A 27,909-nucleotide genomic window follows, 5' to 3' on the forward strand; every position below is an offset into this window, starting at 1 on the left:
GCAGCAAAGAACCCAGTACACAACACATCACACTGGTGGATTTGGGAAGGGGTGCTTTTTAAGGCTTGGGACTGATCGATGATATCAGATGACTGAGTACAATAATTTAACCTTTAATTATGGCATTCTTCTTGGGAAAACCTAATCTTCACCATCTTTCCTTTTTCGGAAATATTTTGAAAATGTCCTTGGGCCACTATTGCTAACTTCACCCTTCACCCAACTTGTTCTGGTTTGTGGCACAGTCAGCCCGATACTCAGACTGGATTTGGCCTCTTTGGCCACCTCTTATGTCCTTCTCAAGGACCTGGGATAGGCAGATGTTATTCTTTGATGGTGTTAAAAGTGTCATTGCTGGATGTAATCTGATTCAGGCAAAGCTGCCTTCTGCAACTGACCGATGGGGATTTTGTCAGTGCCGATGGCGTTCAAGTGGTGCTCTATTATTATAGCTTGTCGCTCAGTCAGCCAGATGTTCAGACTTGATTTGGCCCTTTTGTCAACCCATTGAGTCCTTCCCAAGGACCTGGGGTAGGCAGATGTGGATGTTTAATGAGATTAGAGGCCTATTTGCAGGATGTAAACTGTTCAAGGTAAAACTACCTGTTGCAATTGACGGATGGGGATTTTGTCCATGCCTATGGTGTTTAAGAGGTGCTCCAGATGTTTTGGGATTGCACCCAAGGGGCCTATCACTACGGGTTCTACCTTTGCTTTCTTTTGCCACAGTCATTCTACTTCTATTTGCAGGTCTTTGCATTTTGTGATTTTTCTCCAGTTCTTTCTCTTCTCTTCTGCTGTCTCCAGGTATTGCCACGTCCACTATCCAGACTTTTTTGTCTTCCTTATCGACAGTTGTTAAATCTGTGTTCCTCACACAACTGTTTACTATTATAGTTCGTTGCAGAGTCCGCCAGATTTGGCCTTTTTATTATTCTTATTTATTAAAAATATATGGGTAGGAGAGCGAGCGTTCATCCTATTTGTTAGGAAAGCTTTTGCATCCATTAGTGGAGTTTAATGCACCTCTGCTGAGGAACGCTGCTGAAGGTGAATTGAGCGATACCCGACTCCCTTTAATCCTTTAGCACAGTGTTTCTTACTTAACCTTGGCGACTTTAAGATCTGTGGACTTCAACTCCCAGAATTCCCCAGCTGCCTCCTCCTCCTCCTCCTCCTCCTTGTCACTGGATTGGAAGCTGGGCCTTCTGTCATACTGAACTTTGAGAAATTTCAAACAAACTTTGGAAAAAGCTGGCTGGGGAATTCTGGGAGTTGAAGTCCACAGATCTTAAAGTCACCAAGTTGAGAAACACTGCCTTAGCAGATTCCTTCCCCCTCCCTCCCTGCCCTGAGAAACCTATTAGCATTATGATGAGGGGATAGATGGGGAACTCATCAAATTTGCAGACAACACCAAGCTGGCAGGAATAGCCAATACTCCAGAAGATAGGCTTAAAATACAGAAGGATCTGGACAGACTCGAACACTGGGCGCTATCTAACAAAATGAAATTCAATGGTGAAAAAAGTAAGGTTCTACATTTAGACAGGAAAAATCAAATGCACAGGTATAGTATAGGGGGTACCTTGCTCAATAGTAGTAACTGTGAGAGGGATCTCGGAGTCCTAGTGGACAATCAGCCAGCAGTGTGCTGCAGCTGCCAAAAAAGCCAACACAGTGCTAGGCTGCATTAACAGAGGGATAGAATCAAGATCATGTGAAGTACTAATACCACTTTACAAGGCCTTGGTAAGGCCACACCTGGAATACTGCATCCAGTTTTGGTCACCAAGATGTAAAAAAGATGTTGAGACTCTAGAAAGAGTACAGAGAAGAGCAACAAAAATGATTGGGGGACTGGAGGCTAAAACATATAGGGAACGGTTGCTGGAACTGGGTATGTGTAGTTTAATGAAGAGAAGGGTGAGGGGTGACATGATAGCAGTGTTCCAATATCTCAGGGGCTGCCCCAAAGAAGAGGGAGTCAAGCTATTCTCCAAAGCACCTGAAAGCAGGATAAGAAGCAACGGATGGAAACTAGTCAAGGAGAGAAGCAACCTAGAACTAAGGAGAAACTTCCTGACAGTTAGAACAATTAACCAGTGGAACAACCTGCCTCTAGAGGTGGTGAATGCTCCAACACTGGAGGTTTTTAAGAAGAGACTGGACAGCCATTTGTCTGAAATGGTATAGGGTTTCCTGCCTGAGCAGGAGGTTGGACTAGATGACCTCCAAGGTCCCTTCCAACCTATTATTATATAATTATTATTATATAATTAAACAAGCTTCTCCCTCCCCTTTGCTACCCCCTCATAAATTACTTTAACAGCCCCTTTTGATTGTATCATCCAAGGTTCACAGTCGCAGTACCCAGCCGTTGTGTGTGTGTGTGTGTGTGCGCACGCGCTGCGTAAAGCTGACGCTGCCTGAATGCTAAGCACCCTTCCCTTAGCTGGTGATCCAAGACATTAGATCAATTAAGGGTCTGGAGCACTTCATCAGGGTGCTTTCAAATTTCTCTGTCCCCCCCTCCCCCCTTGAATTAAGGCTCTCCTCTCCTCTCCTTTTCTCTTCATCTGATATTTATTCCAGTCTTGATCCAACCGCAACAGCATCACATCCTTGTTTGGGAACAAGTAAAGGAAGGGCCAGAAGCAAAGAGGATTCGGTTGTGTTGGGGATGCAGAGACACCCCCTGGCGAAGGGGGAAAGCAGAGGCTTTTGTGAAATGAAGTGTCCCCAAAGGGAGTGGGCTAGCCCTGGTTGAGAGACCTCCCCTCCCCCTTTGTTTTGGCTAGAGTTAGGTAAGAATAGTCACGGCCCTCCAGGTGTTCCTGAACATCTGTCCCAGCCAGTATTGGTAAGCATGGATGAGAAATGAGCTAGGAGCTTTCCCTGAAAGATCTTTTGTGGTCCTTCTGCCCAATCTGTAGGACTATCTGCTTTTATTTTGATTGAGTGGTATTCTATGACTGGGCTTAATAACCAAGCTCAGAGAGCACCAAGGACCCCACAGTCCTCCTCCTCCTCCTCCTCCTCCTCCAAAATCCCTCTCCCTTCTAGCACTGATGATGCTGTCTAGTTGGGTCATGAAATGTCTGCAAGAAAACCACCAAGCCCAGAGTGCACCAAGGACCCCACAGTTCTCCTCCTCCTCCTCCTCCTCCTCCTCCTCCTCCTCCTCCTCCTTCTCTCATACTGACTTTCAAGAAGTTTCAAAGAAACTTTGGAAAAAGCACAGAGAAGAGCAACAAAGGTTGATTAGGGGCCTGGAGACTAAAACATATGAAGAACGGTTGCAGGAACTGGGTATGGGCAGTTGAATGAAAAAAAGGACTAGGGGTGACATGATGGCAGTATTCCGGTATTTGAGGGGCTGCCACAAAGAAGAGAAGGCACCAGAAAGCAAGACGAGAAACTAATCAAGGAGAGAAGCAACGTGGAATTAAAGAGAAATTTCCTAACAGTGAGGTCAATTAACCAGTGGAGCAGAAGTTGCCTTCAGAAGTTGTGGGTGCTCCAGCACTGGAGGTTTTAAAGAAGAGACTGGATAGCCACCTGTCTGAAATGGTATAGGGTCTCCTGGTTGAGCAGGGGGGTTGGAATGGAGGACCTCCAAGGTCCCTTCCATCTCTATTCTCATTGATTGAAATAATTAATGGAGCATCTGCTGGGGTCTCTTCAATGGAGATGTGTTGTGTTTTACTCAGGGAATGAGCTGAGTTTCTTCTCCCTCATCTCTTCTATGACTAGCTCTCTCTTACCTCTGCCTTGTTTTTTTTTTCTCATCAGACCTACATCTTTGACTTAAGTGTCAACAAATATGAACCTATTTGTCATCAACCCGTGGTAGCCAAGAAGCGAAACAAAATCACCCATGTCCAGTTCAACGCCATCTACCCCATCATCATCGTTGGGGATGACCGCGGCCACATCACCTGCCTGAAGCTCTCTCCCAACCTCCGTAAGATGCCGAAGGTAAGTGACCTGGTAAAGTGGACCACATCTGCCCAGATATTCCAGACCTGGGAAAGTTTCCTGATTGCCCTTGTTGAGGTTGGCCATTGGTGGACGGTGTAAACAGGGGCACAGTGCACTTTTGATGCTGGTCTGCACGGCTGCTTACAGTGGTACTGCTTTCAAACCCATTGAATTTGATACTCAACACATTTTGATGAGAAAATTCTGTCCCGGTATTTATCATTGGTTTAGTATTCGTCACGCAAGCTAGAACTTCTTGGTGTCCAGGGTTGTCTTGCGACTGCTAGCCTTTGCAGCCAAAACACAAAAGTGATGCATTAGTCACGTGTTACCTCTTGCCCTGTGCACATCCTTCTGCGTTTTTATCTTAGCTTCTGTGGTCATTTTGTGTATTCTTGTGGTTTTTTCTCTCATTAGTACGGGTAGAATGAACCTTTTACTTTAATTAATCTAAGTGTTTATTAAAGACGATTAGGGAACTGGATGATAAAACATACGAAGAATGGTTGCGGGAATTGGGTATGCCTAGTTTATTGAAGACAAGAATGAGGAGTGACATGATGGCCATCTTCTAAAATCTAAGGGGCTGCCACAAAGAAGAGGGGGGGGGTTGTCAACCTTTTTTCCAAAGCCCCTGAAGGCAGGTCAAGAAGCAATGGATGGAGAAAACTAATCAAGGAGAAAAGCAACCTAGAACTAAGGAGAAACTTCCTAACAGTAAGAACAATTAACCAGTGGAACAACCTGCCTCCAGAAGCGGTGAATGCTCCAACACTGGAAGTTTTTAAGAAAAGATTGAACAATCATTGGTCTGAAACGGTATAAAGGTTTCCTGCTTGAGCAGGAGGTTGGACTAGAAGACCTCCATGGTCCCTTCCAGCTATGTTATTCTGTTGCATCTCATGTAATGATGAACAACCGTGTCTTTTTACATATTGCTTTAAAATGGTCATGGTCTTTGGTTCGGGATCACAGTAAATTGATTTACATTATGTTTTATGGGAAAACGTGGTCTGGTACTCGGTCGTTTTTGTTACCCATCGCGTCTCCCAGAACTAATTAACGATGAGTACCAAGGTACTACCATATTTGCATTTTGAGCTTGTTAGAAGAATTGGAGGTCCCAATCTCAGCCAGAGTTGTGCAAGAATGAATCAGAATGACACACTGTTTGAACAGAAACAAGTTAATTTGAGAGTCTAAAGATAACTCTGGAAGATAGCTACAATTTGGGATGGAGAGGCTGTTGGTATTTACAGGCTTCAGTGGTCCTTTTGTGAGGTGTGGGTGCACATGTGAATATGTCCTCTGTAAAGTTTAATCTCAGGAATGTGCAGCTTTGGTGCAAATGTTCTTATCTTACTTTGCTAAGCGTGTGGTTCTTTCCCCTTTCATGTATACCAATGTGCTGGGTTTGGTCGCTCCCTCGGTGTAGCTCTGTATTTTTCCTGTCTGGTATTATTTGGGCAAGTGAATGAGTTAATTAATTACAAGAGGAGGAAGTGGGCCCGTGATCTTTGCAACATAGTTTTCTAGTTTGGTTATTGTAGTTCATGATCATGATCAAAATGAGGGTCAGAGACAGTATAGGAATAAATTTAATTTTGAAGTTCTTTCTTCAGTTATTAAAATGCATTCCACAAACTTATTAAATTACAGTTGTTGCTCTTCTTTTGGCCCACCAACATGGGGACTTGAAACACAAGGAAGCTGGCCATGAAATTTTGGTATAGCCATTGTTGAAGGAAAAGTCTTCATCAGGGTTCAGTCCAAGCCGGGGATAAACAACATGGCGACTGCTTTAAAAAGAAGGTTGCAGTTTATTGAAGAGGAGAGCCAGACAGGAAGATGGCCCTGGAAGAAAAGAGAGAGAGCACATGTAGGGAGTGGGGTTTTATACCCTCTTGAGCTTTTTGTTTGGAGTTGTTTCCTGTTCCTCTTTGAGGCTATTTCCTGTGTCATGTATTCTGACCTGAGTCTGGGTGTGCCCTTTGGCATTTGTGGGTTAATCCTATTATGTCCTGTCCTAGAGTTTGGGTTAGGGTTAGGGTTGATTTTAGGTCCCTTTGCCTGCCCATGTTTCTAGCTTCAACTTTCCTGAATGGTTTACATCTGCATTTCTACAGAGCTGGTTTCTGCTTGGGGGAGGGAGACTTGGGGCTATTAAGAAAAACTGGGCATGCTTTTCTGCCTCTTTAAGATCCTTTGAGGAAATATATTTTTTCTGCCCTTTTAATATTTCCTTCTTTGGGGGGCCTGACTTCCCATACCATTAAATGTCAGCAGAGAGATTCTGGAATCTCACTCTCCTGCCATTTAGTAATTGTCTATATAAAAGGGACGCGGTGGCTCAGTGGGTTAGAACGTTGAGCTTGTCAATCAGAAGGTTGGCAGTTTGGTGGGTCGAATCCCGAGTGCCGCGTAACAGAGTGAGCGCCTGTTACTTGTCCCAGCTTCTGCCAACCTAGCAGTTTGAAAGCATGTAAAAATGCAAGTAGAAAAATAGGGACCACTACGGTGGGTAGGTAACAGCGTTCCGTGCGTCTTTGGCGTCCAGTCATGCCGGCCACATGACCACGGAGACGTCCTCGGACAAGCGCTGGCTCTTCGGCTTTGAAACGGAGATGAGCACCGGCCCCTAGAGTTGGAAACGACTAGCACGCATGTGCGGGGGAACCTTTACCTATATATTTTTACCCTCTGGATACCGTACTGTAGGTCTTCATTGTGGTTCTTCCAAGCTGGGAATAAACATGGTGACTGCTTTAGGAAGAAGGTTGTAGTTTATTGAAGAGGTGAGCCAGACAGGGAGATGTATGGGAGAAAAAAAAAGGACTGAGCACATGTAGGGAGTGGGTTTTTATACCCTCTGGAGCCTTTTGTTTGGAGCTGCTTCCTGTTCCTGTTTGAGGCTATTTCCTGTATCATGAACTTTTGACCTGAGTCTGAGTGTGCCTTTCTCATATTCTGATGGTGATGGGTTAAATCCTATCATGTCCAAAGGTCATGTCCTGCTTCCCTGGGGCTGGGCTGAGTTTGGGTGAGGTATGCAGATTTTAGGTGTCTTTGTCTTCTTAATCTGGGGGCCTACAACCTTCCTGGATTTACATCTGCATTTCTACAGAGCTGGTTTCTGCTTGGGGGAGGGAGACCTGGGGCTATCAAAAAAAACTGGGCATGTTTTCCTGCCTCTTTAAGATCCTTTGAGGAAATATATTTTCCTGCCCTTTTAATATTTCCTTCACCGGGAGGGGGCTGACTTCCCACACGACCATTTAAAGTTACAAAGGCACTGGAAAAAAAGCGACTTCTGTTTTTTCACACTTAATGACCGTTGCAACATCCCCATGGTCGCGTGATCAAAGTCCAGGTGTTTGGCGACTGGGGTTCCTATTTCTGACATGTGCAGTGTCCCAGGGTCATGTGATTTCCTTTCGCTGTCCTTCTGACCGACAGTGTCAGGGCCCGCTTCATCCTAAGAAAGGCAGCGCTCGTGGAAACAGTTTCTTCTAAAAGGAGCTTTTATTAGGAGAAGCTGCTAGCAGGCATAATAGGCAGGATCTGAGGATTTCCTGCTCAGATCAACAGGTTAAAAGAGTCTCAAGCAAAACCCCACCCCAACAGTTCATCCGGTCAGTTTGAAGGGGGCCAATCCTCAGGTCTTAAGTCCGCTGTGGGAAAGGAGCTGATAACACAGGCCTTTCCCAGGCTCGCACCTATGTTGTTGGGTCTTCGCACCTTCCCTTCCAAAAAAACGAGACAGAAGCCAGCTGGCCAGAGGCACATTCCTTTCTCACCCCAAGGTAACATCAAGGGAGAGACAACCTAGCACTAAAGAGGCATTTCCTGACAGTGGGTGCTGCGACACTGGAGGTTTTCGAGAAGAGACTGGACAGCCCACTTGTCTGAAATGGGATAGGGTCTCCTGCTTAAGTAGGAGTCTTGTGGCTTTTCCCCTCTTGTGTGGTAGGTATTAATAGTTCCTGAGCTTTTTATAGAAGCTCATTCTGATTTCTCGATGGTCTCGAGGGAGAACAAAAGCAAGCTCATGCACTGTTAGGGTGATTCAGTGTTCAAGCACAGGAATTGGGGAGGGGGGAAGACTCACAGCCGAAGGGAGGAAATCCCACCGAAGTGGAAGCAAAGTTCACAGAATCATAGAATCGCTTGATGGATGGGACCTTGGAGGTCTTCTAGCCCAGGGCTTTTCAACCAGTGGTATGGGTACCACCTGTGGTACATTGGCACCTGGCAGGTGGTACGTGACCATCCTAGAAAAGTGGTAGCGGGGGAGGGGAATGAGCTGAACTGGTGCCAGCACCGCACAAGCCTGAGCGAGAGACGGCTGGAGCTGCAGGGCTGTCAGGACCAGGATCAGCGCCAGGCTCCAGCTGGAGCTCGGCGCTGATCCTGGCACTTCTGCTGAGCCCAGAAGAAGCGCCGATCAGCTGGAATGTTGCAGCATCTCCAGGGTCTTGTGATTTACATTCAGATGTAAATAAGTCTGTCGCCCAGAATGTGCAGTGGGGGAAATGTATTCAAAGGGCAGGTGAGATATAGTAATATCTTCATCTACCCTCAAAAGCTGGAGGTCTTTTAAAACTCCTCATTCAGTCAATGGAAGGACAAACTAACGAAGGGGGGGAAAAACACAAACATATATTCTAATATATTTGGCCAGAGAATGGATCCTCAGTCTATTGTACGTACAAGAAACCGGCATGGTATGGTGGTAAGTTGGGCTCAAATCATCGTATCCAACTTTAGGCACCTTATGTTTAGACCTCAGATTCTGGAGAAGGCTCTCAGGTTGGGATACCTGGAACAGGGCTTTTCAACCAGTGGTACGGGTACCACCTGTGGTACATTGGCACCTGGCAGGTGGTACGTGACCATCCTAGAAAAGTGGTAGCGGGGGAGGGGAATGAGCTGAACTGGTGACAGCACCGCACAAGCCTGAGCGAGAGACTGCTGGAGCTGCAGGGCTTTCAGGGCTCAGTGGAAGCACCAGGATCAGTGCCAGGATCCAGCTGGAGCTCGGCGCTGATCCTGACATTTCTGAGCCCAGAAGAAGCGCCGGTCAGCTGGAATGTTGCAGCATCTCCAGGGTTTTGTGATTTACATTCAGATGCTTGGCAACTGATTCATATTTATGACAGTCACAGGGTCCCAGGGTCATGTGAAGTGACCAAAACCTGCTGCAACCACCCAGCAGACGGGGGGAATAAAAACCAAAGACCCACCCCACCCCACCTCCACTGCCAATCCTCAACAGAAATACTCGCAACTATGAAAACCTCGGACAGGAAGAAGAGTACCACCGGGCGGGCAGGCAGGTGTCCTGCTCGGCTGTGGCTTGGGGGGGCACTTTTTTCAGTGCCATTGTAACTTCGAACAGTCACTAAGCGAACTGTTGTAAGTCAAGGACTTCCTGTACTTCATCACTTTTTCCCTTTTTTCCCCCGGTCATCAACTTTTTGACACCTTGCTAGGCAACTGGTGGTCCTCGGATGTTGCCATATCATAAAAGTGGTACAGTGGGTGAAAAGGTTGAAAAGCCCTGTTCTAGTCCAACCCCCCCCCCCCTGGCTAAGGCAGGAATCCTTTCACCACCTGGGACAAATGGATGTCCAATCTTTTCTTGAAGACCTGCAAAGATGAAGCCCTTGGGAGGCAAGTTCTCCTTTCTCCTCACCTTGCACAGCCATCTCTTTGGGGATTTGTTAGACTAGAATAGAGCTGGAAGGGACCTTGGAGGTCTTCTAGTCCAGCCCCCTGCTCAAGCAGGAGGAGCTATACCATCTCAGACAAGTGACTAGGGTCTCCTGCTTGATCAAGGGGTTGAACTAGAAGGCGTCTGAGGTTCCTTCCAACTCCGTTATTCTGTTAATCTGTGGAACGGTCTGCCTCCAGAAGTTGTGGGTGCTCCAACACTGGAGGTTGGACTAGAAGACCTCCAAGGTCCCTTCCAACTCTCTTCTTCTGTGATTCTGTGTTTGCTCTAGAAATTGGGGGTTTTTTCTGCAAAGGAAGCCCTCCTGGTGATTTTTTTTTTGGTCTTGCATAAAGGCTGGTGCACGGATGTTGTCTGCATGATCTTTTAATGACTGGGAGGAAACATGCAATTAGGCATGACAGAGTCTTCTCTAGGGGCATCCGTTTTTCTCAAATGAATGGCTGTGCCTTCCCACGCGTTGTGGCCTTTTGCTTAGGCAGAGTTTGGTAGCACTGCACATCTACCAAACGGCAAAGTGTAACGGCACCCGGTTTCTACTTAGGAACTTTCCTTCAGAGATAAAGCCTTCTTTTTATTTTTATTTTCATGTCAACTAACGGCGGCATTCCGTTTTTGCCATGCATTTGGCAAGAATTGTTTATGTGTTTTTCCATTATTAATTCCCCTGTTGTTCTGTCTTGTCTATCGTTGTTGTTTTTTACCAAAGACCTTTTAATTGGCTGTAGGATTTGGAGTCCTGTAAATTGTTACCCATCAGTTTTGGACTTGGAAGTATACCCAAATGAGGGGATGGATGGTAGAAGAGAATGTGATCATACTGAGCTGTACATCATGATCCCAGGCTGGAGATGCTGTCAAAATCTTGTCCTGATGCCTGGAGGCTGTGGGGATTGGATCAAAGCCAGCAGCCTTAACCTAAACCTGGCAAGAACAAGACACCGTGTATATCCATTGAGATTCCTCAATGTGTTCTGTTTTGTGTCTGGATGGTGCTGGACTGCCTTGGAAAGAACAGACCCATGTCTTGAAGGTCCTCCTGGACTGACTCCATCCACCCATCCCCTATATTTATCCATCTACAGAAGGGATGGCAAAAGCTGGGGGCGGAGTAAAAAGAGGAATCAGCCTAGAATCCCTACATAGTCACTAGCAAACTAAGTCCAATCCCCCACTTGAGTGCCGTTGACCTTTATCTAACTCTTAGCAGGTGCTGACCGTTAGTTGAGAAGATTCCTGTGGCGTAGGCTTTTAGCAATAAAACTGAACCTTCACTTATGGACTCGGTCTTTCGGGCCAGTTATGGTCCAGTTGCAGCTGAAGACCCCTTGCGTTTTGGCATTCAGGATGTTAGTCCTCTTCGCCTACCGGCGCGAACCATCTGGACTTGCATTCTGTGACCGCTCTGGAAGGTCATTCAAGGCCATGGCACAAAATGACATCAGACAGGGAACTGGGGGTAAAAACGAGAGTCTCACATTTGAGACCGCCGAAGAGCAGCTCGAAGAGGCTTCCAGCCGTGAGGGACAGATGGATTCATTTCTTCCGCTCGTCTATCACAAAAGAGATTTTTTTTGCTGTGGGAAAAAAAAATCAGGGAAGGCAACCCGGATGGAATGACTATTTCCTAGCTTTGGGATGGCTGGGAAAATACCTAGCTGGAGGTTAAAATGCATCGAGATATTGAAACCATAATTCAGTTATAATTGAATGGTGAATTATGAAAAAGTGGGGCTGATGGAACTCAACATTAACACCAGGGGGAAAAAAAATCTTGATCCGGCCAACTCAGCAGCTGACATTTTCCACAGGGCTGGTCCAGTAACCTGCTGGGAAAAAATGGTTATGCCCAGTTTGGGGTTGCCATCTGTTGCCCTGAATATCCCAAGACCAACTTGCAAGTGAAGAGCAGAGGACGGGCGTCGAAGCTCTTCCCTTCATTTGCCAGTTGTCTTCCTTTTGTGTCTGCTTTGATAGCAATCAACGCGGGTGCAGGTAGTCCTCAATTTACAACCTTCGGTTTAGTGACTGTTTGAAGTTACAGCGGCGCTGAAAAGGAACGCATGACTGTTTTTCACACTTACGACCGTTGCAGCATCCCCGTGTCCACGGGATCAAAATTGGGACACTTGGCGACTGACTCACATTTATGACGGTGGTCCCCGGGTCACGTGATCCCCTTTCGCGACCTTCTGACAAGCAAAGGCAACCGGGGGGGGGCAGATTCACTTAACGACCTTATTACTAACTTAACAACTGCAGGGACTCACTTAACAGCTGTGGCAAAAAAGGTCGTAAAATGGGGCAAAATTCACTTAACCCCAATCTCGCTTAGCAACAGAAATTGTGGTCGTAAATCAAGGACTACCTGTATATCTTCTGAACAGCGAGGACAGTTAACTAGTGGAACAGCTTTGCCTTCAGATACCGTGGATTGATTCATCTCTGGAGGTTTTTTTAAAAAAAGACTGGACAACCATTTGACTGCAATGGTATAAGGTCTCCTGCCTTGAACAGCAGGTTAGACTAGAGCAGGGGTCGGCAACCTCGGCTCTTTTATGACTCGTGGACTTCAACTCCCAGAATTCCTGAGCCAGCATAGCTGGCTCAGGAATTCTGGGAGTTGAAGTCCACGAGTCATAAAAGAGCCTAGGTTGCCGACCCCTGGACTAGAGCATGGCTTTTCAACCTTTTCACCCATTGTACCACTTTTAGGATATGGCAACATCCGAGTACCACCAGTCGCCTAGCAAAGTGTCAAAAACTTGATGACCAAAAGAAAAAGAAAAAAGTGATGAAGTACAGGTAGTCCTCGACTTACAACAGTTCGCTTAGTGACTGTTCGAAGTTACAATGGCACTGAAAAAAGTGCCCCCCGCCAGCCGCAGCGGAGCAAGACGCCTGCCTGCCCGCCCGGCAGTGCTCTTCCTCCTGCCTGAGGTTTTCATTCTTGTGAGCATTTCTGTTGAGGATTGGCAGCAGGGGTGGGGTGGGGTTGTTTTTTTTTTATTTTATTTATATACCGCCCTTCTCCCGAAGGACTCAGGGCGGTGAACAGGGCAGATGTATAAAATACAAAAAATACAAAAGTTAAAAGGAATTAAACATAATGCCCAAGTAAAAACGATAAATACAAATGTTAAGAGCAATAAAAAACCCAACCCACCCCCTATCAGGCCAAGCCAGCTTGTTCAAACAAATGCGTTTTCAGATCGCGTTGGAAGGAGCGGAGGTCGGGCGCCATCCGGAGCTCAACCGGCAACCGATTCCATAGCTCCGGGGCGCCCACAGAGAAGGACCTCCCCCTGGGGGCCACCAATCGACATTCTCTGATCGGTGGCACCCTGAGGAGGCCCTCCCCGGGTCACGTGATCCCCTTTCGCGACCTTCTGACAAGCAAAGGCAACCGGGGGGGGGGCAGATTCACTTAACGACCTTATTACTAACTTAACAACTGCAGGGACTCACTTAACAGCTGTGGCAAAAAAGGTCGTAAAATGGGGCAAAATTCACTTAACCCCAATCTCGCTTAGCAACAGAAATTGTGGTCGTAAATCAAGGACTACCTGTATATCTTCTGAACAGCGAGGACAGTTAACTAGTGGAACAGCTTTGCCTTCAGATACCGTGGATTGATTCATCTCTGGAGGTTTTTTTAAAAAAAGACTGGACAACCATTTGACTGCAATGGTATAAGGTCTCCTGCCTTGAACAGCAGGTTAGACTAGAGCAGGGGTCGGCAACCTCGGCTCTTTTATGACTCGTGGACTTCAACTCCCAGAATTCCTGAGCCAGCATAGCTGGCTCAGGAATTCTGGGAGTTGAAGTCCACGAGTCATAAAAGAGCCTAGGTTGCCGACCCCTGGACTAGAGCATGGCTTTTCAACCTTTTCACCCATTGTACCACTTTTAGGATATGGCAACATCCGAGTACCACCAGTCGCCTAGCAAAGTGTCAAAAACTTGATGACCAAAAGAAAAAGAAAAAAGTGATGAAGTACAGGTAGTCCTCGACTTACAACAGTTCGCTTAGTGACTGTTCGAAGTTACAATGGCACTGAAAAAAGTGCCCCCCGCCAGCCGCAGCGGAGCAAGACGCCTGCCTGCCCGCCCGGCAGTGCTCTTCCTCCTGCCTGAGGTTTTCATTCTTGTGAGCATTTCTGTTGAGGATTGGCAGCAGGGGTGGGGTGGGGTTGTTTTTTTTAATTTTATTTATATACCGCCCTTCTCCCGAAGGACTCAGGGCGGTGAACAGGGCAGATGTATAAAATACAAAAAATACAAAAGTTAAAAGGAATTAAACATAATGCCCAAGTAAAAACGATAAATACAAATGTTAAGAGCAATAAAAAACCCAACCCACCCCCTATCAGGCCAAGCCAGCTTGTTCAAACAAATGCGTTTTCAGATCGCGTTGGAAGGAGCGGAGGTCGGGCGCCATCCGGAGCTCAACCGGCAACCGATTCCATAGCTCCGGGGCGCCCACAGAGAAGGACCTCCCCCTGGGGGCCACCAATCGACATTCTCTGATCGGTGGCACCCTGAGGAGGCCCTCTCTGTGGGAGCGCACAGGGCAGCAGGTGCTCCCTAAGGTACTCCGGACCCCTGCCATGTAGGGCCTTGAACACCATTACCAGTACCTTGAATCTCACTTGGAAGACAACTGGTAGCCAATGCAGCTCACGGAGTAGAGGTGTAACATGGGAGTATCGGGAAACTCCCAACACGACTCTCACGGCTGCATTCTGTACCAGCTGGAGCCTCCGAGTGGTCCTCAAGGGCAGCCCCATATATTTGCAGTAGTCCAAACGAGAGGTCACGAGCGCATGAGTGACCGTACACAGGGCATCCCGGTCTAGATAGGGCCGCAACTGGCGCACCAGGCGAACCTGGGCGAAGGCCCCCCTAGTCACGGCCACCATGTGATCTTCCAAAGTAAGCCGTGAATCTAGGAGGACTCCCAAGTTGTGAGCCCTATCTACGGGGGGTAATAACTCACCCCCCATAGAAAGAAATGGAATATTCTGATCATCCCGGTATGCCGGTATGCACAGCCACTCAGTCTTGTCAGGGTGTTTGGTTTTTATTCCCCCCCCTCTGCTGGGTGATTGCAGCAGGTTTTGGTCACTTCACATGACCCTGGGACACTGTGACCATCATAAATATGAATCAGTTGCCAAGCATCTGAATGTAAATCACAAGACCCTGGAGATGCTGCAACATTCCAGCTGATCGGCGCTTCTTCTGGGCTCAGCAGAAGCGCCAGGATCAGCGCCGAGCTCCAGCTGGAGCCTGGCGCTGATCCTGGCGCTTCCACTGAGCCCTGACAGCCCTGCAGCTCCAGCCGTCTCTCACTCAGGCTTCTGCGATGCTGCCACCGGTTCAGCTCATTCCCCTCCCGTGCTACCACTTTTCTAGGATGGTCGCGTACCACCTGCCATGTGCCAATGTACCACAGGTGGTACCCGTACCACTGGTTGAGAAGCCCTGGACTAGAAGACCTCCAAGGTCCCTTTCAGCTCTATTCTGATTGCTTGATTGACCTCTGGCTATAAAAGAGAAGGATTGGGGTGGGTGGGGGGTGGACATGATTACTGCCTTCCAGTATTTGATGGGCAGTCACAGAGAAGACAGAGTTGACTTATTCTCCAAAGCACCAGAGGGCAGGACAAGAAGTTTTACGTGGAAGCTTGTTAAAGAGAGATCCAACCTAGAAGTAAGGAATTATTTTTTTTGACAATGCAGAAAATTAATGGATGGTATAGACTAGAGTCTCCTGCCTGGGCAGGGGTTGGACTAGAAAACCTCCAAGGTCCCTTCCAGCCCCCGGGTTCTTTGATTCTATGAACAGAAACAAGAAACCTTCAGGGCATTGAGTTGATCTGGCTCCTTGTGCCAGTCTATCTGGGCTGCAGAGCGTTGTTAGCTATCTAATCTGCCTCCTTCTGAAGAAAAGCCACAGCTTAATTGGGCATTATCCTGAAATGTCTTCCTTGGAGTAGATCAGGATGATTCTATCTCCACCTGTCAAGGGGTCAACGAGCATCCTTCAGAGTGATTAGCTGGATTAATGCCTGAATGCGGTCATTGCAACAATGCGATTCTTAACTCTATTTTGCCAACAGCTCTCTGAGCAATTTGCCATGCTCTTCTTGCAGAGATTTATATTGCTCATATAACCCCAGTTAGTTCTCCTCTGACTCACAGCATCATCACACCACAATCAAAAAGCTATAAATATAATGAGCAACAATGAATAGCCCTGAGGCTACCTTTCACTGCAAACTGGGTTATTTGGAAACTGCAGGGGTGAACCAAACCAAGGAAGATTGACCTGAGGAGTCAGGTTGACTGGTCCATCAGGGCAATGCATGATGGTGGGTTCCTGATCATTTCTTTAGAATAGAATAGAATGGAATGGAATAGAAAATATGGAGTGGAGTGGAATGGAATGGAATGGAATGGAATAGAGTAGAATAGAAAATATAGAATAGAATAGAATAGAATAGAATAGAATAGAATAGAATAGAATAGAATAGAATAGAATAGAATAGAATAGAATAGAATAGAATAGAATAGAATAGAATAGAATAGAATAGAATAGAATAGAATAGAATATATGGAGTGGAATGGAATGGAATGGAGTGGAGTGGAGGAGTAGAGAAGAGAAAGGAACCTTGGAGGTCTTCTAGTCCAGCCCACTGTTCAAGCAGAAGAACCTATACCATTCCAGATAAGTGGCTGTCCAGTCTCTTCTTAAAAATCTCCAGCGATGTAGCGCCCAAGATTTCTGGAGGGAAGCTGTTCCACTGGTTAACGGTCCTCACTGTCAGGAAGTTTCTCCTTAATTCCAGGTTGCTTCTCTCTTTGGTCATTTCCCAGCCTTTGATTCAGAGTCTAGAGTTGTTTCTCAGCACAGACCGGGTTCTCTAGTCAAGTTCACATGAGGGAGTTTTCCCAAGTCTGTTTAGCGTGGGGTCCTTGGTCATGTCTGAGTTTAGTGGTTTTTTTGCAAACATTTCGTGACCCAACTAGGCAACATCATTGGTGCTAGAAGGGAGAGGACTTTGTGGCATGGAGGAGGAGGAGGAGGAGGAGGAGGAGGAGGAGGAGGAGGACAACTGTGAGGTCCTTGGTGCTCTCTGAGCTTGGTGGCTTTCTTGCAGATGTTTCATTACCCAACTAGGTAACATCATCAGTGCTAGAAAGGAGTGGGATTTGTTCTCTTGGAGCTTGCTCTGCCAATATTCATGGGACTGTGGATTTCTTCTTGGTGGTTCCTTGATAAGGATATTGTTTTCTGCTTGATTGTTTATCTGGAGTTAATCCCTGCTTATCTGGGTCTTGGCTCCTGGAGATGATGCATTATAAGAGCAAAAGAATAGAGAGCAAACCCCACTCCTTTGTAGCACTGATGACGTTAGCAGGTTTGGTGATTTTTCAGTGAGGAATGGTACCACTGGATCTTCTGGGGCATTGCAGAAGACTCTCTGGGAAGGGGTGTCATCATTAAGGAGAGGATGTCTTTTGCCTGTCCTTCAGTGGTCTCCTGTTAAGCAAGAGCTGCTGGTAGAAGGGAATCCAGCAGCTGTCTAGAGAGAAGAAGGCCTAGAGGTGACACGGTAGCACTACTCCAGTATTTGAGGGGCTGCCACAAAGAAGAGATCAACTTATTATCCAAAGCATCAGAAGGCAGGAGAAGAAATGATGGAAACTAACCAAGGAGAGAAGCAACCTGGAATTAAGGAGAAACTTCCTAACAGAGAGGACAATTAACCAGTGGAACAGCTTCCTTTCAGAAGTGGTGGGTGCTCCAACACTGGAGGTTTTTAAGAAGAGACTGGATAGACATTGGTACGGACTGGTTGAGGGCTTCCTGCTTGAGCAGGGGGTTGGACTAGAAGACCTCCAAGGTGTCCCCTCCAACTTTGTTATTCTGTTAATTGATCAGTGGGGGTGGTTTGCCTTCAGAAGTTGTGGGTGCTCCCCACATCGCTGGAAGTTTTCAAGACGAGATTAAACAGCCACTTGTCTGAAATAGCATAGGGTCTCCTGGTTGAGCAGGGGGTTGGACTAGAAGGCCTCCAGGGTCCCTCCCAGCTCCGTTCTGTTCTGAAATCTGCTTTCTTATAAAGAAACAGGGCTTGTGATGGTTTTGTACATTTTAACTGCCACCTCCTTACAAAAGTTTGCCTGCTGGAGTCAGTCTCCAGGCTTCGGGGAATCAAGTAGGTTTTGGCCCAGGCTAGGCAAAGAGACCTGCTGCTCTTGTCTGAAACCCTGTTGTGTTTGTGTGTGTGTGTGTGTGTGTGTGTGTGTGTGTGTGTGTGTGTGTGTGTGTTCATTCTGCCACCTCAGGCCAAATCTGCCTCAAGGAGCATGAATGAAGCGCTTTCTTGTGGGCTCTGCTAACATTTCCTTCAAAACAACAGGCCCTGTGGGGCGGGAAGGTTCCAGTCACACATTCAAAAGCTAACTTTTAAGTTTTTAAATATTTACCCCTCGCTGTTCTGAGCAAATAGCTCTCTACATGGAGACTTGCATCTCAAACCGAATTTAAAATGTCAACTACGTGAGGTTTTCTCAACCTGGGCGACTTTTAAGATGAGGGAGACTTCAACTCCCAGAAGTCCCCAGCCAGAATAGACAGCGTGGAATTCTGGGTGTTGAAGTCCCGCCCCCACCTATCTTCAAGTTGCGAAAGTTGAGAAACACTGAACTACGTGATTCCACTGTTTTGTGATTTATCACACTTACCACATTTGAAGCAAAGCCTTTGTAGTTTGCACGATAGACAAAATTATAGCATCCATGGTTAAAAAAAAACCACGATGAAACAATTGAAGAGAAGGATTAGTTGGGTCATGAAATATCTGCAAAAAAACAACAACAACTAAGGTCAGAGAGCACCAAGGACCCTACAGTTCTCCTCCTCCTCCTCCTCCTCCTCCTCCTCCTCCTCCCCCCACCCAAATGATATTACCCAGTTGAGTTATGAAACGTCTGCTAGAAACTCAGAAACTACACCACAGCTTAATCCTGAGGTGCAAATATTCTTTTCCATTGAGGTTCAAGTTTAATATCCTTTTGTATCTTTATTTCTTAGTTCCTTTTCTGGGCTATCTCTGAACCAAGAGCTCTGGCATTCTCTCTTCCCCCATGGCTGCTACAAAACTGAGTTTTAGTGCGCGCACGCACACACACACATATCTTCTCTGTGATTTTTTTTTCCTACTTTGTCTCCAATAATTGGATAAGTGTAATTAGTCGAGAGGAGCAAATGGCAAATTTGCATTCCAGAGCTTGTTAAGTGAGCAACAGGATGAATGGCTGGCAGATCCTTTAATGATCACAGGCAGTTTCTCGCTGGGCCCATTCATCTGTCATTGCTTGTTTTGAATTTCTGGTCCTCTGAAAACAGGCTGATCCCCACAACCCCTGGTTGAGCAAGGTTCTTCGGCCAAGCACCACTCGTGGCGCTCAGCATTCGTCTCACAGAGTCAGAGGCCCATTGAGGTCATGTAATCCTGCCCTTGCTCAGTGCAGGAAAGTCTCCCCTTGCAAAAAAGCTAACAAAGCGAGAGAGAACCTGTGGCTCAAGAAGTAAAAACACTGCCTAACGTGCAAGCAGCCCAGGTTCGAATCTCAGAAGGGTATGACTGACTGATGAAGACTAATGAGTCCGAAATGCATATCAGCCTCCCTAAATTCTTTGTTAGTAATTTACACACACACACACACACACACACACACACACACGTGTGTGTGTGTGTGTGTGTGTGTGTGTGTGTGTGTGTGTGTATACAGAGAGAGAGAGAGAGAGACAGACAGACAGACAGACAGATAGATAGGGTTGATACAGTAGATTACTGGTAGATAGATAGATAGATAGATAGATATGTAGGTAGGTAGGTAGGTAGGTAGGTAGGTAGGTAGGTAGATAGGTAAGTAGATAGACAGGGAGGGAGAGAGAGGGAGAGAGAAAAAGAGAGAGAAAGACAGTGAGAAAGACACAAAGAGAGAGAGAGAGAGAGAGAGAGAGAGAGAGAGAGAGCGCTTACAAATAACCAGCAGAGACTTGGGTGAAAGCTGCCTTATTTGGAAGCAAACTCTGGCCAAAACAGGAGACGCACCCCCCCTCCATTCTGCATTGTCTCCTCAGCACCTGCTTGATGACCCCTTTTTGTCCCACTCAGCCTCTCTCTGGCAGGAGAGGAAAGAAAATATGTAGGTCAGGCAGAGCACCAAAGGTCGCTGTTACCTGCCCGTGAGGGAACGTTCCTGCCAAAGTGAATCTGCTCAAAATGAACGTTCACTTTAAAACAATGAAACAGGAGGCAAGTTCGTCAGACATAATGGACTTGATTTAACAAAGGAGCTGCCCATTGGAGTGTAAATAAGTTGTTATTTTCTTGGTACACTCCTGGGGCTACAATACACGGGAAGAATTAGGACACCGTTCTAATATGCTCCCGGAGTCGCTTCCTCCGAAAAGCACGTTTTTAAGCATGTGACGGGATCCCGGGATACACAGGAAAAGTGTCCGACTTAGAAGAGTTCATTTAGTGACCGAAGCTATAACAGCGCTGAAAACAGTGGCGATCTTTTTCACACTTGCGACTGTGGCAGCATCCTCGTGGTCACGTGATCAAAATTCAGACGCTTGGCAACTGGCTCACATTTACAGCACTTTGCTGCGTCCCGGGGGTCCCAAAGATTCCTGAGACCTGCCATGCCTCCGTCAGAGCCTGACTCTGCGGAGGAAAATGAGCTGGAACGGGACCCTACGGGAGGTCGAGGGAGAGGTATCTGTGGCTACAGAGGAATTGTTCTGTACCAGCCTGCTACCGGCCCTGCAGAAAAGGCAGGGACAACCCCTTTACAAACGGCAAGAGGCTGGAATTAAGCCTGCCAAATTTATTAACATAAAACAGAGCAAAACAAGACACCAACCATGAAACAGGAACTATTCAAGCGGTTGCCTTCAGCAAACCAGCCCTCCCACACATTCCCCTTTTATACAGTTCAGGGCGTGGGTTCTCTCTGCCTCCTTCCGAGGTGCCCCATTGCCTTCCTCTGTTTACTCCTGATTGACTGCCTCCTGCATCGGGCGTCCTTGAACAGGGCCAGCTGTGGGTCATCTTCATCCACGCTGTCAGGCTCACACAGCTGGGTCTCCGTCGTGACCAGGTGGGAGGGGCCTGGCTGAGGGCTCTCATCAGCAAGCTCTCCAACCCCCTCAGCAACCTCTCCAACACCCCCCTCCTCCTCTGAGTCGTCCGACCCAACTGCCGAACCCACAGGCTGACCCTGAATCACAACAGGAATGTGGGGAAGAGCAGGCCGAGGCAGGCCAGGGTCTTTCAGGATTGGGACAGGATGAACAGGAGAGACAGAGTTCAGGGGATGAACAAGGGCCACCCCCTCCTGATCCTAGAGCACGGAGAGTGGAGAGAAGGAGGAAACAACCCAGGCAGGCTCAACTACTCGGGAGGAGAGCGTCCCGCCCCTCTCCACAAGGTACACCTGGAGACTGAGACTTAAGGAGATGCTGTGGGGAGAGGCATTTGTCGGGAACAAACGCTGATTCCTTGGAGTTTTGTGTGTTGTTGCTGATCTCTTGTTCTGTGACTTCTGCTTGGAAACCCGAAAACTCTGACCATTGGACTGACTGACAACGTTGCTTGGATGTTCAAAGACCTCAGATTGTATTTCGGCTTCTCTTCTGAAACTGCTCAGGCAAACTTGTATTCCCACAGACTCCTTAGGTTTATGATGTATGTGTCGTCCCTTGTTATCTCCGTGGCCTTGAGTAAGTTCCTCTTCTAATTAGACTGTATGTGAAACTACTTGCCGCCAGAGGCGGTTGAAGGTGTTTGTGTGTGTGTGTGTCTTCCTTTGTTTGGAGGCTTGCCAGAAACGTGGGAGCATTTGGGGAAAATTTGGAGCAATTAAAGGGCGGTTTGAATTGCCAGCTGACTGCATTGCCTCTGTGCTGTGCCCTGGGTCATCACAAGACCCGTTCTGCCATCATTTCCACTTCTTGCACTGTGATCCTTCTTAGAGACTTGCACTTGTTTAAAGCAGCTAAATCCTCTCTTACCCTCTCCTTGCCCGTCCTAAGAAGCGATGCAAAACAGGAGTTAAATATTTCTGCCATCACCGCCAGCCATTCCTAATTCACCCCTTTCTCCTAGCAACGGACTGACATTCTCTTTTGGCTTCCCTTTGATTTCTAACCTCTCTAAGGGACAATTTTTTGTGGTTTTTTTTCCCCATATCTCTTTTAAGCATCAGTTCATTCTAAGTTTAGGATGAAGTTCCAACTGTTTCCGCTCAGCTAGACGGTATTTAAGAAAAACTCAAAAAAGGCTCCCAAAATAACTAAGCCAAACCTCTAATTTCAGATCAAGTCCCTGCAGCCTAAAATTCGGGGGTGAGTGGACCAGAGGCAAACAGGAAGAAAATTGGGTGGTTCCCAGGGAATCCATTCAGATCAGCTGAAATGTCACTTCAGTTGACCTGAAATGTTGTTAACACACTTCCAGGCATCGTTCCTCAAACACTAATATCATGTACATGTCATATCCTCAGCTTATGGCCACAATTAAGCCCAGAATTTCTGTTGCTAAGTGAGAAATGTCTTAAATGACTTTTGCCCTGTTTCATGTCCTTTCTTGCTGGATTTGTTAAGCCAACCACCGCAGTTGTTAATTAACACAGTCAGTAAGTGAATCCGGCTTTCCCATTGACTTTGCTGGTCAGAAGGTCGCAAAAAGGGATCACCTGACCCCGGGACCCTGTAACTGTCATAAATGTGAATCAGTTGTCAAGCATCCGAATGTAAATCACGTGACCCTGGAGATGCTGTAGCGGTTGTAAGTGTGAAAAAAATGGTTGTAAGTCACTTTTTTCAGCGCTGTCATAAAATGGGGCAAACCTCGACAAATTTCTCACTTGGCAACACAATTTGGGCTCAGTTGTGGTGGTAAATTGAGTTCCTTGCTCTTTCGTGGCACTTGAGGATCATGTTTGTTGGCCTTAGTGACTAGGCTTAAGGCAGATTTTTTAAAAAGGGTTCTCCAAACAAAAGACGAACAAAAGGAAAGTCGTTTTCAAAAACGTTAAGATGAAGTCCTCTAGATCAGTGTTCCCCAGTGGTGGGATTCAGATGGTTCGCACCAGTTCAGCAGAACCGGTATTTAATTTTTTGTTGCCCAGGCCCAGAATGGACTTCCTGAAGTGGCATCCACGTAGAGAACTGGTTGTTCACATATTTGAATCCCACCACTGGTGTTCCTCAACCTTCCAGGTGCAAGTTCCATGGAGGTGGATTTTTGTGGACCGGATTGATAAAATTAAGATTAAGATTAAGATAACCTACTGATTTTTTTTTACTGCGGGCACATTAGCACACATTAAAAATGAAATTTAGTTGCTTGCTCTCAAAAGTGTACACATACATAACAGACATTTCCACATGCTATGTACAACCTATGTATAAACCTTCACCCTCACATATAAATAGCATATAAATATTAATCACTCGCCATCTTGAATGCGTTACGGAAAGAGGAAGCTTTAGAGTTCACACGGTTAACGCCATATGGAACGAAACTCTGACTGAATCTGGATTGCCTGCTCCAGTTTTAGGCGTGGAATAATACCTTGCTTAAATAAAAAAGAGAATCTCAATTGCGCAGGCACGAAATCTAAGTTTCAGGACAGAGAAAATCATCGAGGGAGGCATAAATTTGAAAGAGAGCCCTCACTGTTTATTTTCTCTCTTTCTTTGGTAAAATGTTTTCCCATCTGCTTGGTTCTCCAGGGCGATGAGACATTTTTGAATGACTGGCTCCTTGTTCAAAACATTGGCAGGCCTTTAGGTTGAAGAGTGAAAAGGATTTGGGGCCCTCCAAGAACACCATTGACAGCACCATAGAAACATAGAAAGTTACAAAAGTGATAGCAAAAAAAAAAAAAGACCCAATGGGTCTGTCAAGTCCGTCCTTTGAGTTGTTTGTTTGTTTTGCTTTTTAATTTAATTTTAATCGACTTACGACCCCCAAATTGAGCCCAAAATTTCTGTTGCTGAGCAAGACAGTTAAGTGAGTTTTGCTCCGTTCTACAACCTTTCTTGCCCCGGTTCTTAAATGAATCACCGCAGTTCTTAAATTAGTCCTACGATCCTTAAGTGAATCTGGCTTCCCCATTGACCTTGCTGGCCAATGGGTTGCACAAAAAGGAATCACACTGCAACCGTCATAAATATGAGTCAGTTGCCAAGTGTCCGGATTTTGATCATGTGACCATGGGGGGGATACTGCAGTGTGAAAAATGATGCTAAGTCACTTTTTTCCAGGGCTGCTGTAACTTTGAACGGTCACTAAATGAGCTGTTGTAATTCAAGGAGGACGTGCAAAGTATTCTATTCTATCCAAATGAAGTATTCTAGTGCGGGGGTAGGCAACCTTGGTTCTTTTATGACTCGTGGACTTCAACTCCCAGAATTCCTGAGCCAGCATGGCTCAGCATGGAAACCTCTCCATTTCTCCTCAGCATGGCTGGCTCAGGAATTCTGGGAATTGAAGTCCACAAGTCATAAAGCGGCCTAGGCCTAGGTCAGGGGTAGGCAACCTTGGCTCTTTTATGACTCGTGGACTTCAACTCCCAGAATTCCTGAGCCAGCATGGCTCAGCATGGAAACCTCTCCATTTCTCCTCAGCATGGCTGGCTCAGGAATTCTGGGAATTGAAGTCCACAAGTCATAAAGCGGCCTAGGCCTAGGTCAGGGGTAGGCAACCTTGGCTCTTTTATGACTCGTGGACTTCAACTCCCAGAATTCCTGAGCCAGCATGGCTCAGCATGGAAACCTCTCCATTTCTCCTCAGCATGGCTGGCTCAGGAATTCTGGGAATTGAAGTCCACAAGTCATAAAGCGGCCTAGGCCTAGGTCAGGGGTAGGCAACCTTGGCTCTTTTATGACTCGTGGACTTCAACTCCCAGAATTCCTGAGCCAGCATGGCTCAGCATGGAAACCTCTCCATTTCTCCTCAGCATGGCTGGCTCAGGAATTCTGGGAATTGAAGTCCACAAGTCATAAAGCGGCCTAGGCCTAGGTCAGGGGTAGGCAACCTTGGCTCTTTTATGACTCGTGGACTTCAACTCCCAGGATTCCTGAGCCAGCATGGCTTAGCTTGGAAACTCTCCCTTTCCCCTCAGCATGCCTGACTCAGGAATTCTGGGAGTTGAAGTCCACGAGTCATAAAAGAGACAAGGTTGCCTACCCCTGTTTCTTGTGTCATCCAGGACAATCCCAAGATGGGGAAAGGACAGCAGCCGATGTCTTAAGCTTGATTAACCTAGTTTTCCCCTCTTTTTCCCAATTCCAAAGCCTCTAATCCAGAGTAAGGCATTACCCGGGCATCTGCTTCTACCCTTCCTGGATCCAAATTGGCGTCAGATGGGATTCATGAAGAGAAGTTGTGGGCTTAGGCAGCTTAACCTGATTAAATATACAGCACCAGCAAGGCCCAAACCAGATGGCGGCAGGGTGGAGGGGGGTGTTTGGCAGGATGGCACTCCGAGATAATAAATCCGATAATACGGTTTGCCTGCCCTACGGCCAATCTGGATGAAGTGCTGCACAGAGCGATGGCAGAGAGGGAAGAGGGTCAAATCTTTGCACCTCCTCCTGCTTATTGCAGAAATGAGTTAATGCAAACATTAATGCCGCTCAGCCGCCCACCTGAGGATACGGTCGCTTTTCCACAGGTGAAGCGCTGCCTGTTTTGCTCCTGGGGCCTGTAGACAGCCAGATGCTCTCAGTCCTGATTGGGATGCAGGCTGCCCATGTCTGGCCCATCTCACCTCTGACGACCCCGATCGCATTTATCTGGCCCCTTGCACAAACACAGTACAGCTGATCCTCAACTTAAGACGGTTTATGTCAGGGTTCCGACAGATGAAACGCTTCAAAGAACTTCGAGGCACTGTTTACCTTAAAGAATCTTTATTTGAGGAGCATAGCATCGGCACGTACACAGGCAAAGCCAAACTCTGAATTCCCTTCCGCTGGAGCACATAGTATCAAAGCACAATTCCCTCTAATTAACAGTCACAAATCACATTCTCCAATTAGTTTGAAATGTAGGCTTTCCCTCCTGTTCTCCAACCCGCCAATTCTTATCATCTCTTATTTCAATAACCTTGGTTCTCACACTAGGTACAGTATTTTTATGTCTAGCTAAACTCTGAACATTCCTTCTCCTCCTACCCCCCCCCCAGCATCATCTAATTCTAACTCTAATTCTAAGAGTAAAATATAAGAAGAAAAATGGCTGCATCTCCACATGTTGTCAAAGCAAAAACATCCGATGTTAGCAGCATTGACATCTATTTAGTGACCGTTCAAAGTAACAACCGCCCTGGGGAAAAAAGTGACTTAGCGCCGTTTTTCACACCAATCTCAATGTATATATGATTGTACTTTGACAATAAAGGTTCATTCACTTACAACTTCTTCAGCATCCCCGTGGACATGTGACTTACATTCAGATGGTTGACAACTGACTCACATTTATGACGGCTGCAGTGTCCCGGGGGTCAGGTGATCACCTTTTATGACTTTCTGACCAGCAAAATCAGTGGGGAAGCCAGATTCCTTTAACTTTGCAACTTTTTACAACTTTTTATAACTTTTTACAACTTTACAGTGATGCCCTTAACAAGCGGGCAAGAATGGTAGTAGGCAGGAATGGTAGTAAGATGGGGCCAAACTCACTTAACAAATGTCTCACTTAGTAATGGAAATTTTGGGTTCAATTGTGGTCGTAAGTTGAGGATTACTTGCTAAACCTGCCAGGGGAAGATTTAATGCCATTAGCCATCCTGACCCAAAATTGTGCTCTGGGGTGAATAATGTTCTTGCTGTTGTATTTGTTTTGCCAGCCCTTCAAAGTCATCGGAGGGGACTTTGCGTTTCCTTGGAGAACAATCTGGGGGGGGGCTTTTAGGAAATTAAAAAGGGGTATTACGCTAATCAGAAACACAGTGTTAACCCTCTTCTTATCTGGGTGTTAATTATTAGGAAGAAGGTGTTTCTGGTATTTTAGGCTTTTGATGATCTGTTTTGAATGGAGTATAGATGTTCTTTATCTCAATGTGCTTGTCAATGGCCGATTTGTCTGAGTGCCAGGCTTCCGGGAATTCGCTAAGGTTTTCAGATTTAGTTTGGTCTAGGATGCTCCTTCCTAGTTGAAACTATGGTGAAGTCTGCCCATGTGCAGTGCAATTAAGGAGTTTTTAAACCAATTGAATATAAGCGAGCAAACCCCACTCCCTTCTAGCACTGAAGATGTTACCTCGTTGGGTCATGAAACTTCTGCAAGAAAACAACCCAGAGCAGAGAGCACCAAGGACCCCACAGTCCTCCGTTTCTCCTCCTCCTTTTCCTCCTTTTTCTCCTCCTCCTCCTCCTCCTCCTCCTCCTCCTCCTCCTCCTCCTCCTCGTCCAACGGATGGAAGCTAATCAAGGGGAGAAGCAACCTAGAACTAAGAAGAAATTTCCTGACACTTAGAACAGTTAATCAGTGGAACAACCAGCCTCCAGAAGTTGTGAATGCTCCAACACTGGAGCTTTTTAAGAACAGAATGGACAACTGAAATGGTATAGGGTTTCTTTTCCTTAATTAAAAGAGTTAATTTTGCCCTCCCTGCCAGCTGCATCACTTTTTCCATCCGTTTTTTCTGCTGTGGGAATTGGCGTATCTTCTCATTTTGGGCAAAAAAAAAAAGTCTTGCTGCCATCAGCATACATAATAAGAAAGATCCTTTTTTTTTAATTTTTATCCAGCAGTCCTAAAAGGAAAACCTCTGGTTTCTGTTGTACATTTGTTTTGAAGATCTTCTGAATTGGGCACAGCAGTTCCTGACTTTTATCACAAGTCTACCACATAAGATTTTTTTAAAAAATACCTTCTTTATCATTATATTTCCACAAGGACTGGTCACGGAAAGGTCATTGAGGGGGACATGAAGGTCTTGGCCTGGGAGGGGAAGGACCCTGGTTCCAAGACAATTGGGGGGGTGTCTTTCAGTCCAAGCTCCGGAGGGGAGTTGCTTGGAGGGAAATATGGGAAGAGGGAATACTAACTAGACCGCCCTGGGCTCTTGGGACAAAGGTAGGACAG

The 27,909-nt window shown here is 46.5% G+C and overlaps 1 protein-coding gene across 1 annotated transcript in view; it reads left to right on the plus strand.

Moving 5' to 3' along the window:
• The window catches only part of DNAI1 (dynein axonemal intermediate chain 1), a 162,026-nt gene that overhangs the window by 120,045 nt on the left and 14,072 nt on the right, over positions 1-27,909 (plus strand). The window contains exon 19 of the mRNA XM_081316338.1: positions 3,796-3,981. Coding sequence (XP_081172464.1) covers positions 3,796-3,981 — 186 coding nt within the window. The remainder of the gene's footprint in view (positions 1-3,795; positions 3,982-27,909) is intronic.

Source organism: Vipera berus (genome assembly GCF_964194415.1).
Source record: "Vipera berus genome assembly, chromosome: 2".
Taxonomy (NCBI): domain Eukaryota; kingdom Metazoa; phylum Chordata; class Lepidosauria; order Squamata; family Viperidae; genus Vipera; species Vipera berus.